Source organism: Notechis scutatus, chromosome 4 (genome assembly GCF_049901735.1).
Source record: "Notechis scutatus isolate UNSWTSFEM ecotype Mainland chromosome 4, rNotScu1.2, whole genome shotgun sequence".
Taxonomy (NCBI): Eukaryota; Metazoa; Chordata; class Lepidosauria; order Squamata; family Elapidae; genus Notechis; species Notechis scutatus.
In genome coordinates this window covers 138,434,784-138,455,793 of record NC_142012.1, presented here as the reverse complement: position 1 = coordinate 138,455,793, position 21,010 = coordinate 138,434,784, and the positions used below count along the sequence as shown (strand labels likewise).

The following is a 21,010-nucleotide window of genomic DNA, read 5'->3' as shown; positions in this document are numbered from 1 at the left end:
CAACGAGAGCGAGCATTCTTCTAGGAAGAACATAATACAGAAAATACAGAAGTTGTCACAAAAATGCTATTTAATAGCTGTCTTGCAGTTTAGTATATTATCCTAATATTATTTTAAAAATAATCTTTCATATAGCCTTTTCAGCATTTTTTAAATATTCCAGAACTTTCACGTTAAAGTGAAGGGAGGAAGAAAAAGGCTGGTACTCATGTTTCTATAGCTATCATGTCGACAGTAATAATAAACACTCATACTTTTCTATTAATAATTCCAGGCCAACATCATTATTGAATCATCCTGAGATAAAATGCTAGAATCCAATGTGTAATCCCCATTCACTGCTATGTAAGTACTGAAACAACTTTTGGTGCTAGGTAAAGCATATAAAAATATAGTAGGCATTAATGCTGAAGAGGAGAAAAAAATCATTATAGACCTATTTATTTTGAAATCTGAGCTCCCCTTTTTCTTCCAAAATTGTCTATAGTTGAATGAGGTTTCACCATAGTATGCATGCTAGATTGCTATACAGATAGTGTTGGAATTTGTGTGTATGTATTCAATGCAATATATTGAAGAAGTTGTAAAATGGTGTCAACATTGTTCAAGTTTTCTGGTAATCTGGTATATATAAAGTTGAGCCTTGTATATCAGAGTTTTGGCCAAGGAAAACCAACACATCAAATAAATATGATTATTTTCTAATTTCTATTGTGTATAAGCATTTATCTGATGCTTTTATTATAGTGGAAATCGTATATATTGATTACCGGTAGCTCTCAACTTCGGACCATTCAATTAATGATGGTTCATAGTTATACCACTTGGGAAAAAGTGACTTATGACCTATACTCACATAAACATTGCAGCACCTTCGAGTCACATGGTTACAATTCAACTTGGCAACAGGGTCACATTTACAACCAGTTGTAATGTCCTGTGGCCCACATGATTGCAATTTGTGAGCTTTTGTTGTCATTAGAATCTTTTTTACATCATAACCTTTCTCCTTACTATTTTTTTCATGATTTTACACCCAAGAAAATATGAAAGTACCAATGCACATTGATCCTAAAATTTTACAAACTGATTCAAAATTACCATTTAAATGGCTAACAATAAAAGCAGTACAGAATAAATTGATGGGCAGAATGTCAACATTATATTGATAAGAAATTAGTTACCTCAAAATAAAATGTTTCATTAAATTGTGGATTGCTTGTTTTCTTCTTTACCTTTGTCTTCTTTTGATCATTCCTGTTCCAATATAATACAGTTTTACCATACAGGTCTTAAAATATATTGTTGTAATTAATAGGATTAATCTATGTGATTAAGGATTTATTTTTTAGTTTAAAATTAAAAGACTTTTTAAAAACCATCCAAGTACATCACTGACTCCTTGAAATTGTATAGCCCCATTAAAATTTTTAAAAATATTAAGTACTTAGGTAAATATTTGCATCTGAAAAAATATAAACAAACTACACATACAGTTTGTATTCAATACATTGGGAAGATTTTGGCCATTCGGGATTTAAAAACCTACTACAATTTGATTATGTGGGATACTTATTAGAAAAAAAACTACGCAGAAAATTTCAAGGAAAATTTAGAATTACAGAGTTCATAAAATCATTTATAAATGAAATGCTATTTATTTATTGCAGTCTGAAACAGATTAAGAATTACAGAATTCCCTTTTTTTACATTTATATTAGCATTTTATAAATTCTCTATCTACTATTGCTTTCTTATATTCATACAATTTTGTATAGATACACAATAGTCTTTTATTAGGTATTTTCTCCAAGTAGGGAATCAATGACTGAAGGGAAAGTAGAACCATGCAGACTAGTCTTTCTTCTTATAATCTAAATATCAATGTGAGCAGGGAGGGAATCTTTATATGCAATATTGAATAAAAAGAAAGTACCACACACCAGAATTTTTGGGAGGAGCAACAAAGTGACTATAATGAATAAAAATATTGTAGAGACAACAGTAAACTAGCATTCTTTAATACAGTTTTCTAGTTTAGCCAGCTGCATATTCTGAATTCCACATGAATAGTGTGGATAATACTTGCTGTCATGGGGATGCAACTAATGTGTGCTTTTATAAGTTCTATACCCCATATTTCTTTCAGAAGCTCAAACAGTATATATATACATTTCCCCCCCAACAGAAATCCAGTATGTAAACTGGGGTAAGAGCAGTGAGTTGTCCACAGACAGCATGTCAGCTTCCATATCCAAAAGCAGAGTTGAGCCCAAGGTTCCCAACTCTTGACTTTACAGTGACATGGCTGGTCCAAAAAGTATTATATGAGGCACAGTGCCTACAAAAAGCCAAGGATATAGGCACAATATTATCCCAGAGCATTACATTAAGGACTTGAAATTTAATTCAGATTATTTTCATGCATAATAGGCATATTGGCATTTTTTAAAAACATGCCTCTATATTGTCTTATATGGAGACCCACAATATGCAGACCTATAATTCAGTTTAATCTATCATATAACACTATTTTAAAATGTGCATTAACTCTGTATATTTTGTTAATGAGACATTTATCAACTGAAAACTGGTGCACTAATATCAACCTATTTTGTCAGCTTACGTACATTTTAAATTATTATCTTGGCAACTTCAATATATTTTAACTAGTTACCTTGAAGGACCGACAACAGATACTGTAGCATAAGGGTCACAATTTTGCCCATTAATAAGAGGTAGCCCATGACATTCCTTCAACCTAGAATTAAAAAGAAAAGAGAAAAAAGGAAATTACTAGTCCAGTTGCAGTTCATTTAAAATATGTTACATCTGACAGATAAGTGAAAAATAAGTTGTGCTAATCCAACTGTCAGCTGGTGTTGGACATATATTCTTTTTTTTTTTTTTTTTTGTAAATTTTATTTGAGTTTTCACAAAGAGAAAAAAAATACAAATAAAACATCTTTTTTGAAAGCAGCATAATCCCGGGTTACATTTCTTCGTACAGACACAAATTCAGGTTCATGCTCATTTTTATATTCTATTCCATATCTTATTACTATTTTACATTTTCTGCATAGCTTCTCCCCTCTTTTAATTTTCTCAATTTTATTTTAATTATCTCAACTCAATTCAATAATTGTATTTATATTTTTTGTCTGTCCTGTTTCAATTATCTATTATCTTTTCTCATTAAACAAAATTTCTCCTGTAGTTACTGATTGGAGTATGACGCCTTTATATCTTTTCCCTAAAGTTGTAACATTCAATATAATACATAACTTCCATTCGGATTCTGCTTGGTACATTCTTAAAATACACACTGTATTCTTAAAAAAAGAAAAAAATATATAAATGTATATAATTTAAACAACATTCCATTCCAATTCAATTCTATCATTAATATTAATATTCATTAAAGTCTTAACATCTTTAACATTACTTTTCAATTAAATATCATACTTCTATGGGAACAATTATAAGCTTTCCACAGTTAATTCCCCCCCTTCACTTATATTTTATAAAACATTAACTAATTAAAATGTTCCAGTTCCTTCCTAATTCAATTTTCTCATTTATGTTATTTCACTTATTTTATTCACAAACATTTCACTAAATTACACTATTTTATCCCTCATTTTAATCATACGTTGTTTCCAATTTTCCAAAGTTATTTCTATTACTAATATAACAATACAATCTTATGTACCTTTACAGAATCCCTTTTTCAGTTAGATTTTCACTCATTATCTCTAAATAGGTCCTGTTTCTCTATATCTTGCTCCGGTCCTTTGTAACTTCTTTTCCTTTCCTTCTTCCCTCTCTTCTTCTCTTTCCCCTTTTTACCCCCTTGTCTCTCTACCTCTATTTCTCTCTTCTGTATTCCCCTTTTCTGTTGCTTTCCAGTATTATACTTATTTTTCGAATTATTTTTCTTTTCTTTGGTTGTTTTTTTAAGTCTTAAATTCTCCATTCTCTTTCCCCCCTTTCCTTTTTCTTCCCCACATAGAATTACTTGGCTTCTTCTTTGTCCCAGTCTTCTTGTTTTGCAGTCTTTTCTTGTTGTTTCTCATAGTTCCAAATCTCCATTTCTAAGAATTGAAAGATGAAGCCAAAAGAACCCCTCCCTTCTTGTGCATCTTCTTTGTACTTTTTAAGTTCCATTTTCAATTCATCCAGAAGTGGTGCCATTGTATAAATTTTTAAACAACCACCCGATTGATTTTAGTCATTCAAATATAATAACCAAAAATCCAAAGATCACCAAATAATCCAAATACACGCAAGCTGTTTCTTTTTTGCTCTTTTTTTTCACTTTCTCTTCCTGGGGTTACTATTTAGTTGCAAAGTTTCAGTTAAAATGTATCTTTTAGAAGTCTTGTTGAAATTTTACTTTAGATTCTTTTTAATTCCAGGCAGTCTCCTCCCTCTTCCAGATCCTGCCCTTATTCTTTTTCTCTCCCTTTCTGCTTATGAAAAAGAAAGTTTTTAATGTCCAGAATCTTTATTATCCCTTTGGCATTTTGTTTTATTTTCAGCTTAATTGCCTATTGATGTCAAAGCGGATTTTTCCGATTTCTTATTTAAGTCTCTTAGTTGTCAGTATAGGGAAGGAGAGAGAAGAAAAAAAAAAGCCAAACCTTTCCCTTTTCACTTTCCTTCGCTGCTTCCGACTCTTCTTTGGGAGCGATGTTATTTTTTGTAAGTTTAAATTCCAGGGTACCTTGGTTGTTGCTTTTACAATTTAACCTGGTCAGCTAAAACTTTCACTTCTTATCTTCCTCCTGCACATTCTTTTCTGGTCGAGTTCTTCTTTGTGGTGGCCATTTCTGACCACCACTGCAACCGCCTTCAGGAAAGGGAGTAATGGCCAGCTGAGGAGAGATGCGGCTCTCCTCAACCCTGCTGGCGGTCTCCCCCCTCTTCACCACCTCTACAGGGTGGCTTAGCCCCGAAACCAGCTGGCTCGGGGCGCTCCAGCGGGAAGCCCAGACAGAAACCTCGCACGATCACGGATTTCTGTCTGTCGCCAAAGCCCTTCAAACCGGAAGTCGGACATATATTCTTCATACAGGTCAGCAACCATGTTTTCAGTTTTCACTGTCTTGTCAATAACTTTTAAAAACATATATTAATAATTCTAAGTCATTAGGTGTTTTTTTTTATAGCGGCTCCATTCGAGAAGCTATGTGCATTTAATCTTGAGAACAAATTGGGGGTGGGATGTGCTATCACTCTTCAAAAACCTGAGACTCACATAGCAAGACCTATCATCTCTCATTCCACAAACCAGGCAATGGTCTCACATATTTATGCTACAGAAGGCAGATTCCAATTTAATTTAGAAAGAACTTTCTAGTGATAACTGGAGCTCAGCAATAGAAATAATTATTCAGAGAGATGGACGACTGCAGTAAAAAGGTTAAAATACAATAAGTGTGATAAAATGAAATAATAGCAGAACATTATTAAAACATTCAGAACAAACTTCCAACCACAAGTCAGGATGAGAGTTCAACTTCTCCTAGATCTCCTCCTAAGGCTTTCTTAAAAAGGCAAGTTTTCACAACTCTCCTGCTATGTAACAGGGCTCATCTCAAGTGGCATTTGTATGTAGAACTAGTATTGTTATCCTTTATATGCTTAAGAAACACAGAGAAAGAATTTATGGGAAATTTGTTGCTGGATCTTCTGAAATTCTGAGCCAATACAAATGTTCTACATATAGAATTACAAGATAATTTCTACTGGGTTATACCACAGTGAAAAAACTATGTTTAACAATATGAATACAAACTATCTGTCTCCGCGGGACAAGGCATCCCAATACGCTGATGATGTCCAGTTATATATCTCTGTCCCAGGTGAAATGTGTTGCAGTGGACATCCTTTTGTGATGTCTGGAAGCTGTAGGGATCTGGACAGAGAACAGCAAGCTTCAGCTAAACCCCAGTAAAATGAGTCCACCCATTGCTTCTGTATCCAGTAGTTTATCATATTTGGTCTTCGATGGGGTTCCTACTTCAGAAACATCCAGTACATAACTTGGGTTCCTGCTTGAAGAGCATATGGTGCAGTTCCTGCTTGAAGAGCATATGGTGGCCGTATCTTCACATTAAACATTGGGCACCTACAACACGCTCTACATGGGATTAGCCTTGAAAAGTATCCAGAAGCTTCAGCTGGTGCAGAATGTGACTGTAGGAACAATACTGGATGCCTCAAGAAGGGTGCATGTAACACCCTTGCTCCACACACTACACCAAGAACCAGTTTGTTTCTGATCCAATTCAAGGTCTTGGTCATTCCCTATAAAGCCCTACATGGCTTAGGACCAGGTTACCTACAGAACCAGCTTCACCCCATCTCATCAGCCTGTCTCACTTATTCAGGCAAGAGAGGTATGCTGCAGACTAGCAATCAAGGAATTTCATTTGGTAGTATCTAGGAAGAGAGCCTTCTTTGCCACTGTCCCACAATATGGAACATCCTGCCCTGAGAAATGAAGGATGCCTCCACTCTCTTGGCCTTTGGCAAGGGGGTCAAAACTTTGTTCTGCAGCCTTGCATGGGAAACACAAAGGACCACCAACCACGGAGCTGGCTAGTCCATGAGAGGGCTCCCGTGTAATAACCAACATTAAATGGCCATCTTGGGATTTTTATCCTTTTGAAGTTTACAATGTCATTATTCCATCATTTTAATTCTTTTTAACCCTAATTTAATTTTAATGTTAATTTTACACATTGCTTTATCAATTATTGATACTGTACATCACCCAGAGCCTCTCTTTGATGAAGATGGGTGTTTAGAAATATGAAATATAAATAAATCCATAGTGCAACAAAATGCCAACTGACCCTATTTATAGGTTTCACTTTTTATTAATCTCTTCTGAAAATGATCCTATCCTACATATCTTTTATATGATAGATTACATGATGCTTTTTAAAACTGTAGATTATATACTAATTAATGTATGGCTTGTTCAAGATCCCTATGAAAACAAAAAATAGCATTTGAAATTATAAAAGGTAAGAATTTCAGAAACCTTAAGTTACATTTTCCTTGTCAATGATCAGTTTTGAGCATGTAATCATTTCTTTGCTAGTTATCTGACTGACATGGGCTCAGATCCAAGGTTTTAATATCTCTTGCTATACCTGAAAGAAAAACTGCGTGTATGTTTGTCAAGATCTACCATGTCATCTATCAAAATAAAATCTTGGTAATGTTTATCTTTTTGTGCTTTTCTACACATGTAAGTGTTTTGTTACTTTTATTTAGATACAAGTTTAGATTTCCTAAAATACATAAAAACCCTCAAATATTACTGGGCCCATTATGCACTTATATCCCGTCAGTTACATGAAATTTTATAATATGCTCAAACACTTAAAGTTTGGGTACACAAGGCTTGCTTAAACTCCTCCAGATATGAAATTTGCAGTTGGAAAAATAAATGAAAACTAATAGATTTCATGTTAGATACCAAAATTCTTTAAAAAAAAAAAAGATGGGAAAAGTAATGTTTTCCTCAAGTTCAGAAAATTGAATTATAAGTTTTTTTTATTATAAGTTTTATAATTTTTATAATTATAAGTTTCAGTCATTATTAAACAAAAGTAAATTTCAAAGGTGTTTTACATTTGGAAATTTTCCTACTTAGCTATAATGGTTCAGTAATAACATTTTCATCTACTTATTTAGTTTCCATAAGCAAACATTTTTTTGAAAAGAATTCATAAATAGCCTTACTGTACTACTAGCTGCTGGCATACAGATCCATTATCTGTAATCAGTTCATTTAATTTTAATTCAAGATGTACTTTTCCCTGTTGGTAAAGAGGAAAAACATTGAGTTGAAAGTCTGTCAAATTATACTTTTTATTATGTTGCCAATACTATATTCTACGTTTTCAAAATGTTTTCCAAAAATTACCATCAGAGTATAAAAACTTTAGCAGAAAAACTGAAAGCTGTTTCCATAAAAACCCCAAATATTACCAATTAACATCTTCCTCTGAAAATGTTGGATTTAAATTATTATTTACTGAATAAATTCCACTAGGATGTCAAATATTAAGTAATTAATATTAACAAACAATATATATTGCTTCCACTTCCTCTAAGGAACAATTGATAACATGGAAGCACATAATTCACGTTAGTCACAACTGTTGAAGAGAACATATGGTAGAATATTAATCCAATTTCCCCAAAAGGGAAAATCATGAATTCAGGTAGTCCTATTTAGTGACTACCTTATTTAACAACCGTTGATGATAGTGATAAAAGTTTTTTAGACTTTTTCAGGTCTCTATAGCAAAGGGAAGCTGGTTTAGCACTGTCTCCATTTGTATACAATCTATCCGATGGTGGACTTGTGGAATCCAAACTCTTTATCTTTTTCTGTATCTTTTTCAGTCCTGTATCTTTTTCAGCCTGATAAGGATCAACAATTTTTAGAGTTCTCAGAAATCTCCTTTCTTTAAGTCATGACACACTTCCACATACTTGCATCGTGAAGATCAGACTTTGATAGTAAATACCCAGAATTTTGTTGTTTAAATTTATGGACTTCAGTCACACCTGATTATCATGACATCAATAATGACCACTAATTTTCTCTTCAAATGAACTGATAATCCTAGAAGTTCACATACTTTTGCCACATACAACTATGCAACTTTGGATCATTTCCCCCAAAAGAACAAATATATTTTTGACTCATTTGTTTAATTCTTTTTATCTAGTTTTAGGACTTGCATGGAAAATAGGTCACATTTATGTTATAATTATGCAGAAATTCAGCTAATACACATGGATTTATAAACATGTAAGCACCACTATACACATATCAGCATTCATTTTCATGTTTATTTAATTTTACCTGAACTTCTGAGTTAGAATCAACTGGTTGAAGCATAAACCATGTTTCCTTGCCAGAATATATGCTCAAATCTTCTTTTTTGATAGCTACTTTACCTAAAAGAAAAATTGAATGGGCATATTAATTTAAAAACAAGTATTATGTTCATCTAACACAGCTCTAGAAAAGATTTGCATCAGAATACTCTATATCCGTGATAGTGAACCTATGCCATGTGTGCTGGAAGTGGCACACAGAGCCATCTCTCCAGGCACACTAGCCGTCGTCCTCTGCGTTTCTGGGTTCTGATGCACGCATGTGCGCTGGCCCACTGGTCTTCATGTGCGCAGGAGCATCGGAAACCAGAAGAGCAGCTCCCTGGAGTGCATGCACATTGGCCAGCTGGTCCTCATGTGCACATGTGTGTTAAAAACCAGAAGACCAGGTGGCCGGCGCATGTGTGTGTTGGGAAGCTAAGCTTCCAGTTTCCTGCACTCCTGTGTGTCAGGGAGCTGCTCTTCTAGTTTCCGGCATACACGCGCGCTCCCATTTTGGCCCTTGGTGCCGAAAAGGTTAGCCACTACTGCTCTATATCCTAAACATCATTTTAAAAATATAATCTAGCATTACTTTGCATTGTAGCATTACTTTGCATTGTAGCATTAGGAAGATATGGTAAATATAACCACCATTGTTTGAAGATGAATTAAGAAAAAAATTCAGAATGAAATGTCTGGTTTTGCATGTTATCCCAGAACATTTTATTTAGCCAAACTGATCATAGCAATAACACTTAAACTTATATACCTCTTCACAGTGCTTTACAGCCCTAAGTAGTTTACAGAGTCAGCATATTGCCCCCAACAATCTGGGTCCTCATTTTACCCACTTCAGAAGGATGGAAGGCTGAGCCTGATGAGATTCAAACTGCCAAATTGCTGGTAGTCAGCAGAAGTAACCTGCAGTACCTCATTCTAACCACTGCGTCACTGTGGCTCTTGATAGTTCAAATGGCATGTGTTTAGTTATTTGGGATAGAAAATCACCTGAGCTTCACATCATGTAGAACATATATTTTATATTTTGAAAAATGAAATGCGTGCCCTTAATGATCAACAATTTTATATTCAATATAACAAAACAACCATAAATATTAATTCATCAATTGTTATTTCTTACCTATACGCAGGTCCCTCTGTAGAACATTTTTGTCATAAATATAGAATGATAAATACTGGAATATTCTTGGTATTTCAAAGTAAAACTCTTCTCCAAAAAATGGACTGTGAAAACAAATCAGCAAACTACCTGATTATTTTGCAACTTGTCTGCTTTATATTTGTAAGTTACAAATTTTGATAAAGGGATTCTCCTTCTATTTTGCTAATTATTCTGATAATTTTAGCATAGCCTTCCTTATTAACATTAGGATACATATTTTATTAAACAATGTTATTCCTAAGAACTTTTTACTGTTCTTGCAAATGCCATTCTCTATATAAAAACTCCAGCAACTTTTTGGAAACTGACTACTATCAAGTCTTTACCTGTTTCCAGAATGCCTTAAGAATGGTATCTATTCTTGACTTCTAAGGCAGATTGTTCCTCAGGTGTGTATAAGGAACAAACAGAAAAAATAAAGTATGATTCAGTAGGCCCTACTGCTGAGATAAACCTCATGAACAGAGTGCAACTTTCTGAAATAGAATAGGCCAGAAAAAAATGGGAACAGCGGCATTTTATGTAAAGGAAGTCCATATGTATAGTCATCCAAGAATCTGAGCACAGAGGTCTAATATAGACAGATGGCCTAAGAACACAGAGAAGGATAAATAGCAAAAAATATTATCTTGCTGAGATGATATTGATTGAACCAAGTCAGGTAAAAGACAGGAATATTGCTGTTCCAAGCTAGAATTCAGAACCTTCTAGAAATCAGATGCATTAATAATGGAGACTTAAAATATCCACATTTCCACTGGAAAACCAACTTAGCCAATATTGCAGTCTGTGGTCTTGCTTATGGCTTTTGCAGAAAGCTGAAAAAATACAAGATTTGCTGTTCCAATGTGATTCTAATCAATAAAGAAGTTTTCACTGAAGAGTTAAAAGCACTAAAAATCTTGGGAGGAAATTATCATGTTATTGTGAGTCTAAGATACTAGAATGGGAGAGTTAATCTCCTGCAGTCAGTGAGGGACAACATGATCACAAATCGTTTTCTAAACAAAGAACAGAGTTTTTCCCTTGCCCAAACTGGGGTTAAATAATCCTTATATAGGGCATGCGAAATAATAAAATGCAAAAAAGTCTGAAATCTATGAAAAGTGTTTGCAGTTGAAACACTGTAATCGCTGGAATTCTGTTATTATGGCTTTGTATTTTTTCCAAACAAAAAATCACTTATCAGGAATGCTTGGATTTGAATTTGCCTAATTGGTTCCAGTCCTGCCTTGCTTGCAGTAGTCCAACAAGCAGAAAGAAAAACTGGAGATGGTTGTGCATACACATTAGATTTTAGGAGAGCCAACTTTAGGAAGTTTTAAAAAAATACTGGGTATGTCACCTTGGATAGAAATCCTTGGGCCAAAGGAAATAGAAAAGGATTGACAATGTCTCCAAAGCAAGGTACTTGTGGTGGACTGTAGTCTGGATTCCAAGGAGGGAGGGCTGCTTTCCAGAAGGCACAGAGACAATGGAGCTTGAAGTTTGGTCTGTAGGAATGAACTTAAAATAGTTGCTCCCTAGCAGCACACAGAATATATATATATATATATACAGTTAGTCACTTCAGTTTGCAAGATTCTGTCTATAAGAACAGTAAAGAAAACTATAGATGTAATTCTACATGTGTTCTTGGGGCCTGACAGTACTGAATGTACACTCGCCCTCTATTTCAATGAAATTTTTTTAAAAAGTCACAGAAAAAATGTTGTGGAAGCATAAACAGCTTTCAGCTAAACTAAGAATCAAAAGGATTATTTAGGAAAAGGAGAATAGGTGCAATCACCAAGGAAACGTACTAGCAAATAGCAAATAATTTTAGAAAGAATATTGTGAAAGCATAGGGAGCAAAAGAATTTGAGGAACAAAAAACCTTTTTAAATGATGTCAGAAGCAAAAGAAAAAAGGAGGTATGTAGAAGATGACTATAGGATGAAAACAGGAATGGGTAGAGGACAAAAATTTTCTACTTTGCTTTTTTCTCCTCTCCAAAGGCGAACCTCTTCAGATAGTTGTAAGCAGAATTGTCATAAGAAAGGAGTTTCAATCCAAGATAATTAGTCATCATTTATCAGTTAAGTCTTAGATCAATTACATCTTAAAATCTTGAAGGAACACGTAGGATGTTTTTTCAAAATCCTTTTCTTTTATGTTTGAGAAATAATGGATACTGATGCGGAAGGACTGGAGAAGGGGAAATGTATTATGTGTGTATAGATGGGTCAGCAGTCAATTTTTGAGCAAACGTATTGTTTGTCGGAGCTAGCCAAACCAAACAGTTATCCTTTTTAATAAATTGACCGGTTTGAGTATGTTGAACAGTGTAAATTGTCCAAAGAAAGCATCTGATAGAGTCTCCTATGAAATCCCAGCAGAGAAGATGAATCATTATTATGTCCCACTATACATATTTGGTCAACACAAAGAAGCAAACATACCGAATACTTCTGCCTATTTACCCCAGAAGAGCAGGTGAAAAGGTGGGTTGGGTTGAGAGTGACTGGTCTCAATCATCGAGGCAGTTTTCATGCCTAAGAGAGACCTAGTACTCCAGTCTCCTGATTTCTACTATGCCAAATTAGCTTTATGCAAGATGGCTATATAAACTGAAAAATAAAGCAGAGCTCCATTCTAAGCCCTGTACTATATAATGCATTTTTATTTGATTGATGAGTGATTAGATAATATGATCTAATTTACATATGACAAAGATCGGGCAGGGGAAGAATAATAAACATTGTATAGGACAGTCAAAATTCAAGAATCTTAACAGTTGGAACAACTGACTGAAAACAACTAGACCACGCATTAGGAAGAATAAATATGTCCTTTATTTACATAGGAAAAATTAAATGCATATGTAGAATGGGCAAGATCATACTGAGCAATAGAAAATGCAAAAAGGATCTGAGTGTCTTACTGGGTCAGTAGGCTTGACCAACAGTGTGAAGAAAAAGATTACACTGGAAATACAAAGTTTTATCCAGGTTTTGCTCCTGAAGTGATTATGATAGATCTTTTCAAACTGAACACAAATATAATTTCAGAATTACTGCAGTACATGGGAATCTTGAGAAATATGAAATCAACTCTTATTTTTTTAATTGCATGTTTCTGATATCAAGCCAAAAGTGTTTTGCTGATTTTCGTTTGTACTCAGAGTCCAATGCATTTTGCTGTAGTGTCCAGCAATAGTCCGCTTGCATTGATAGGATTCAGTTGCCCTGACACTGTTTTTCCATTGTGGCAATATCCTAGTTAGAGATGCTGAATATGTTTAGTATGAAGTAGAAATGCCTGTGGGAAGATAGGACAGCTGTTTCCAAATAACTGAAGCCTTGTTCTGTGCTGCATTAGTGGGCAAGAAATTATGTTTTTAAATTACAAAGAAGACTTCAATTGGACATCAAGAAAAATATTTACATTAACAGATGTTTAGCAGTGGAACAGGCTTGCCTTAGGAAGTGGTTTATTCTTACACTGAGGCTTGATTGTCATCTTCCAGAGATGTGGACTAAGGAAGCTAGATGCTATTATCCTAACTCAAAGCTTCCTTCCAACCCTTATAATTCATGATTTACTTCTAGAATCTACCAAGCCAACTCTGAAATTGAATTGTCCAAGACAGTTCCTGGATCAACAATTTTTGCACATTTCCATTCCTTCTATATCCTCAGTTCCAATTAATAGAAACGCAATATAACAAGCAGAGCTCTGAACATCTGCTACACTAAGTGATATATTATTTAGTCAATCAACAATATGTCAATACTATAGATAAATATAATGAATAAAATACCCCTTCAATTTTCTAACTTAACTAAGGTTTGCTTTCTAACTAAAGTTTACTTTTAGTAAGGCTGACATCATGATTAGAATCTCACCTTAAAGATTTTTCCACCACTTGAGTACGAAACACCTCTTCTTGATCCAAATTGATTGTACAAAAGCAGTCTCTCATTTTATTTGGTCCTAAATATGGCACTAAGTTTTTGGCTTGACCTAATGACAAAATAAAATATTTTTAATTCAATGTAGAAGAAAATCATGGTACAATCAATTTACAAATGAAATGTTGATGTGCCTTTATTCTCATCATGTTAAAAAAATAATAGCAGACTGAATAAGTAGCCAATAAACATTATTATCATATGTACTGCTATAAATTAGTCTACCACAATTTTGGAATTCTTGTGGTGAAACACAATTTCCATAAATCCCCGCCTGTATGATTAGGAAACACATAAGAAAGTCACAAGATTGAGAAAAATGCACATGGACACATCATAAAATTCCATTTAATTTAGCCTAACTGTGCATTATATTTTAATCTCATACAAATCTCACCTAATTTTCATTCATATTTCAACTATTTTGAGAAGTAAACCTCTCAGAAATCTACTTTAAGGACAAGTGTATAGCCCTATATTAAGAGATCTACTACTAAGGTAGTTTATTAGAGGTATTTAAAAGACAACCTATTATCTCAATAACCTTATTATCTAAAAACATTACAAAAACACTATACAAATACTAGGGACCTATAGCAATCTGAATTCAACTTGGGGGAAAAATTAAATGACATGCAGGATGAATTAATTAAACAAATCGTTTAAAAATGCTTCTTCTTGGGCTTGTATGGTCAGAACAAGGCATGTTTGTTAGTGAAGGCACCATATCTCATTTCTCCCTTCAAATCTACATTGTTACACTAACAAATACTAACAGAAACAGAAAAAGAATGCTTTTTAAAAATGTCATATTAGCATGCAAAGCATGTTGAAATATAAATTCTTTGGTTATCCAATATCAGACATGTATAAATATACTCCAAAGCCCAAAAGCATACATATACATATACTATTTCATTAATTTTTATTAAACACATAAGCAGAGTGAAATTCAATAGTTCTAAAAAATTATTTGTAGGAATTGGGATATGCTTTAATCACAGGTTCTTATTCCTTAAAACTCTGGCATCTCAGTGAGAAACTGATACAGCACAGAAATTTGAGATAAAATCAAATACCACTGGCTATTTTGAAAGTGTAATACACACTGTAAATAGTAAAGATTTTGAAAGCAGGCATGTTTTAAACCAAATCTAGAACAAAATACTACATTGCAAAATACATTTTCATTGAAAACATTTTCTTGCAATTATTTCAAATGTGTGAGAAAGGAAATGGGTTACATTTGACTTACATGAAAGTACTTCAGTTCCTCCCATTTCAACAAAACCACTACATCCTGTTTGTTCCGGTTACCCTAAAATTGACTCATAACATTATCACTTTTCTATTCCTTATATCTCAGACTAATCTTACGTTTTCTATCAAGTTAAGATGCCCCATTATTATATTTGCCAACAACATCACATTAACTTTCAACCCATTTTGATAGCCACTGTTATATCAAGTTTAATAATAATATAATACTCTCCTCCCATACTATGGTCATTTATAAAATTTCCTAATAAACTACAAATAACAAAATAACAAATAACAAATAACAAAACATTTCCCCCTTGAAAAAGGTTGCTTGTCAAACAAGTCTCAATTTCATCCAGAACAACAACTTTTTAGAAATTAAAATCTATAAATGCTAACATTTTCATTAAAATGTCATGGTTCAGTAATAACTATTCAAGCTACAGGTAAGATGTTAGAGAAGCTATTATGAATTGGTAAATCATTAGTCAAATCCTTTGAACTAAACCATTGCATAGGCATTTTAATTGGTCTAATTCCTTCACCTCAGAGATCTTTCTTGGTAGGCAAGGAACAAATATATGCATTATTTTGTATTCTTTTCTCAAAGGTTAAAAATATCTAAGAATTGGAGTGAAAACAGGGAAAACGATACTTCTATTCCAAGCTATAAATTAAATTTGGAGTGCGTAAATAAAAATATGATTTCTACAAAAGTTTCAGAACAAGATACATTTTGAACTATGATAATTCATTTATTAATTTGTTGATCAATAACCCAAAGGTTGTTAAACATGGAATTATACTGTATATGTCATATATTCATTTTCAAATTTTGATATGCACTGGTGTTTTTCATTTATGGTTGTTCCAATAATTTCTAAGACCTGGAGCTGCATTTCTATATATGTGTACATAAAGTTTCTTACATATAAAAATATGATTTAAACTCTATTGTAGTGGCGGCAACATCCATTCAATCAGATGTACACCATTTACCAAATACATGAAGACTTATCAATGGTAAGCTCAATTTAAATCAGTAGTTTCTTTTGGCATTTAATGTGTGATCAAGGATATCTTGTTATACTATTAGAAATGCAGTTGGCTTGCAAGACTAGTTACAGCTTTATTTCATTTCTCTCCTATCACAGCCACTTGTAACCTATTATAAAGATCAGGTGATAGCAATGGACTCTAGGTGCCAAATATTGTTTTGACATGATACAACCTAGGATGTTAAAGTTATATAGGATTTGTTAGAAAGTACTCTTTGGTATTTTACTTTTAAGCCTTAAATGTTATTTTTAAATCTATCAAAATACAATTTGTCGTTCAATAGGTTAGCATAATTAATCCTCTTAAACTTACTTATGAATAGAAATGTCAAGGATTTGTCATATAAGCCTACCTATACAGCCAAATTAAATTTCACCTAAAACATTAAGTGTTACCACACAGAAGTTTCCACATAAAGTCAGAATTGGGAAACAAGCATCAAATGTAACATGTAATAAACACTTTCAAGTAACAGTTAGCTTCAGGCAAGAAAAAAATTGGACTGCCTTGCTTGACTTATGCATCCCTTTTACCAAATAACTAGTGGTTCCAAATCTTACAAATATCCCATTTACTTAATATGCCAGCTTTTCCCACCCTGATGCTCTCAGATCCTAATGGATTACAAGCCTCGAGGTTCCCAGCTAAAAAGTCATGTTATACCCACACATCTATCCCTGTGCTAAAATCTTCCTTTTGGAAGTCCCTTCTATTTTCTTTTTACTTTCTCTCAACCTTCAGTCCCTCCTCTCCCTTTTTGATAGGGGTGCGCGCGTGTATTGATTTCTCTCACTACACTTTCCTAGTATTTATTTTTATTTTCCAGAGAGTTTAATCCATGCAATCTTCGGAGTGGCTTATAAAAATCCCCTCCAATAAGAGGGGTAAAAAGCAACCTATCAAAACCAGAAGGGACAGCAACAAGTCAATTAATCACAATTACTGCATTACAGATATTCCACCCTGACTGCCTGTAGCTTTTTGCCATGAGGCGGACTAATCTACTCCTACACACAGGCAACACACCCGCCGAAAGCACCCGGGGAAGCAGCAGGGGTTGGAGGGCTGGGGCGGATGAGTCAGTGAGGCCGCTTCAAGGCACAGGCACTTCCTTCCGGCTCTGCCGCCTCGTCTCCGACCTCCGCCCTCACACGTACTCCCCTCTCTTTCTGCCCCTCTCGCTCGCTCTCTCTGGCCACCGACTTGTACATATGTACATACATACATACACACGTGTATACACACACACACACACACAAGCGGGTGCGGATAGTCCACCCTTCCCAGTGACTCACAAATCTTTCCGCGGAGAGTCTGCAGCACTCGCACCTCTTCGTCGCCCCCCTCGCCAGCAGCCATAGCCGGGGGCCACCCGCCGCGCGGCCAAGAGAAAGGCCAAACGGCTTCCGCACGCGCCCCGACGCACTCGGACTGTGTACAAAACTGCGTAGACCTACCCCGTCGCGGTACTGATGGGCAGAGCCCGAACCACCGCAGCCACGCCCGCCGCTCTCGGCCCCCTTCTCTTCTGCCATTGGTTGGAAGCTCGAGGGCGGGCGGCAGGGCACGGCTGCCGCGCGCGCATGCGTGCTCTTTCGGGTTTCCTTTCCCCCGGCCAAAGTGGAGCGGCCGGATTCGGGGGTTATCAGGGTCTGCCCTTTGGAGAAGGCAGGCTGCCTTATCTTTTCCGTTAGGCGTGTCTAAGAGAAAGTCAGGGCGGCCGGAACTGTCCGCCGTTACTCAGTCTGATGCGGGCGCAGCGTCACAGCCAGATCTAAACCGCACTGTGTTCTTTGCATATTGAAGCCAATGTTGATTTGGAAAATGGAAGCAGTTTTGAAGAAACCGGGAGGGGGGAGCGGCTCTTTCGGCAAAGGCTGGTACATACCGGTACCATGACGATGGAAGGTTATAAAAACGCGCGAGGCACTTAATTGGGCATTTCTGTATTAATGATGGGTCGTTTCCCTTGTTCAATTAAGGCCATATATATATAGAGAGAGAGAGAGCCTCGTGCGTTTTTATAACCTTCCATCGTCATGGTACCGGTATACATATGAAAAAGTCCCTGCGTTTACTTGGCAGGACTTCGGAAGTGGTTTGCTTTCTAGGGCTGAGAGTGACTGGCCCATAGTCATTCTGTTGGTTTCTTGCCTGAGTTGGGATTAGAATTTGCGGTCTCCCAAGATCCAGCCTGCTACCTTAATCACTATGACGGACTAGCTGCCTAAGTCCAAATTGCCAGCCCCCAGTCGGAGAAATATACAGGCTCTTTGCTGAACTGTATCCTACTGGTATATTTCCTTTACAGGTCCTTCCACTTGGCTGATTATGGGTAACAAAGTTGGACAGATGTTTCTGGAGACAAATAATGCTGAAATGAGATAGATTCAGTACTATTTTAACATTAGTACATCTAAAAATGAGGTCAGACTGGGAATGAGATGAAATTGGTATCATGGAGGCAGCAAAATTATTTGCCAGACATGTCTGTGCTGTGATTAGGTGCCAGAGAGGAAAAGTGCTGTTGATTGGATTATTAAAAAAACTCACACTAACTGTCTGCACTCAGGCTCAAATGATCCTACCTACTTTGGGTACTTTATGTGAAGACCCAACTATCTGGGTTTTTCAAGAAAGATATAATTAAAAATTTTCTTTAAAGTATCTTAAATGAGCAAATATCTAACTCTAAATTTATTATTTAGTTGTAATTAAATTTATCATGTAATTGTAATAGAATGTTACTAGTATAGCAGCATTGATTTTTCTGGTTACCAAAGATTTTTGAGTGGCATAAAGTTATTTAAATCCAAGTTATTATTTTTTAAATTTGAAAATTTGGGATCACCATCAGCAAGATGGATGGACTCAGTAACATGGACAATGAGCATATTGTTGGAAAACCTGAAAGAACAGGTTAGGGACTGATCATCATGAAGAAAATCTTGATGGTACATAAACCACCATGCCTGGACTGGAAATATCCATAAAAGCAACCAGATTAGGGCTATGAATTAGTTGTTTCAGTAATTTTTTGTGGCCATCTTGTGGATGCACTGAAATTTGCAGCCCAGATATGGTAAATGTACTTTATAGACATGGAGGTAAAATACAAAAATTGCTCTATGAAAATTGATGTTGCTTTATTAAAGATTCCTCAAAATTTTGCTTTTTAATGGGAGTTTTAACTGTAGCTTCCTGTACATAAACAAGTGTTTATAACATAGGATCAAAAAGGTCAAGATGAGGCCATTGTAGGGACCTCTTCGATCATACTCTGGTGGCTGCCATCTTGCCTTTTTGACCCTTCTCTGTAGACATCCCTGTATCATTAGTGTTGCATATTTTTTAAGCTCTAAAAAAGCCTCGGTATATGCAATTGCTGATTCATATATTGTGCCAACCCATGGCTTATTGTGAATATGAGAACTGATTTTTTGGAACTGTATAACCATGGTTTGGTGAACCATTATTTGTGTTCATATAATGTAACAATGCAATGAAAATTATGTGATGAAATAGTATGTATTTCTCCAGCTGTCTGACCAGGTTTTTATCACAGCCTGTGTGTCCTTTCTGTGAGTATTTTCAACTATGCCAAGCCATGGTTGGCTTAATCATGGTTTATTGAAGAAATTGTTGAATTTACATAGCAAAAGTAAAGTATAGCTTATAAACCACAGTGGCTTCTGATTTAAGTATTAGGTTGAATAAAATCCATTTTTAATTGTAAGAGTTAGCACAATTGTTGGCACTAAAATGGGCTTTTGAATGAAAATTCCTTTTTAGAAATAACAGTTAATGTCACTATAATTACCGTGTTTCTCATATAATAAGGCCGGGTCTTAGGTTTTTTTTGAGCCCCGAAAAAATGGCTAGGCCGTCTTTTCGGGGGGTGACTTAATTCCCCCCCTTGCATCTTCAGGCAGGCGGGTGGCGATGGCTTGGATGTTGACCTTGGCATTGGTGGGGCACTTCGTATCGGGGTCAATGCAGGCAGCACCATATCCGGGTGTGCAACAAAAGTACTTCCTAACGGCAAGCCCCCCCACCATTCCCCCCCATTTCGCATGTTTTAATATAGGCCTTAATTTGGGGGGAGGGGCTTAATTTCATTTCATGCCTATAAAACATGCTGGGACTTCCTATTGAGGGAGGCCATATTGTTGGAGAAACGGTATCTTTTTCTTTCCTCTGTCCTGCTTGATTTCTAGCGATGATTAATAATATAGAATAGAACAGTTTTCTACATTTCTATAGATCATATTTCAGGCAAATCTATTCAGGGCAAATTAATAAAGGAATCTAAAGTTGAAGAAAATGCATTTCAATATAATCAATGAGATTTTCTCTTTCAGAAATGTACTGTCACAACCAACAGAAATGCATTTAGAATGATAGAAAAAGACTTTTTTAGGTAAAAAGAAATTATTTCAGTAAGGCACTAGGCATCAGTAAGGTAAGGTACTAAATTTTCTTTAATTTAATTTCACATGCAGTTATATCACCTAAAGTAGATGTGGAGTGAAAAGAAACATCAAATGCAAAATCTACAGGGCTATTTTCACATATAACATACTTTGCCATACTGTGGTTTGCTTTTTGCTTCATAACTAATAACCTATAATGTTTAATTTCT

General features: G+C 35.2%; 1 protein-coding gene across 2 annotated transcripts in view; it reads right to left on the bottom strand.

The window, feature by feature from the left end:
- The window catches only part of RASA2 (RAS p21 protein activator 2), a 57,909-nt gene extending 40,035 nt beyond the window's left edge, over window positions 1-17,874 (bottom strand). Inside the window, exons 1-7 of one of the 2 annotated variants that reach the window (XM_026664516.2) lie at window positions 17,664-17,874; window positions 13,984-14,101; window positions 10,055-10,158; window positions 8,897-8,991; window positions 7,762-7,838; window positions 2,678-2,761; window positions 1,185-1,257 (exon numbers count right to left, since the gene is read on the bottom strand). In XM_026664516.2, coding sequence (XP_026520301.1) covers window positions 1,185-1,257; window positions 2,678-2,761; window positions 7,762-7,838; window positions 8,897-8,991; window positions 10,055-10,158; window positions 13,984-14,101; window positions 17,664-17,727 — 615 coding nt within the window. In that variant the 5' untranslated portion in view covers window positions 17,728-17,874. Of the gene's footprint in view, window positions 1-1,184; window positions 1,258-2,677; window positions 2,762-7,761; window positions 7,839-8,896; window positions 8,992-9,764; window positions 9,873-10,054; window positions 10,159-13,983; window positions 14,102-17,663 lie in introns of those variants that run through there. The other variant, XM_087965097.1, reaches the window with a different exon arrangement.
- Window positions 17,875-21,010: the final 3,136 nt, after the last annotated feature.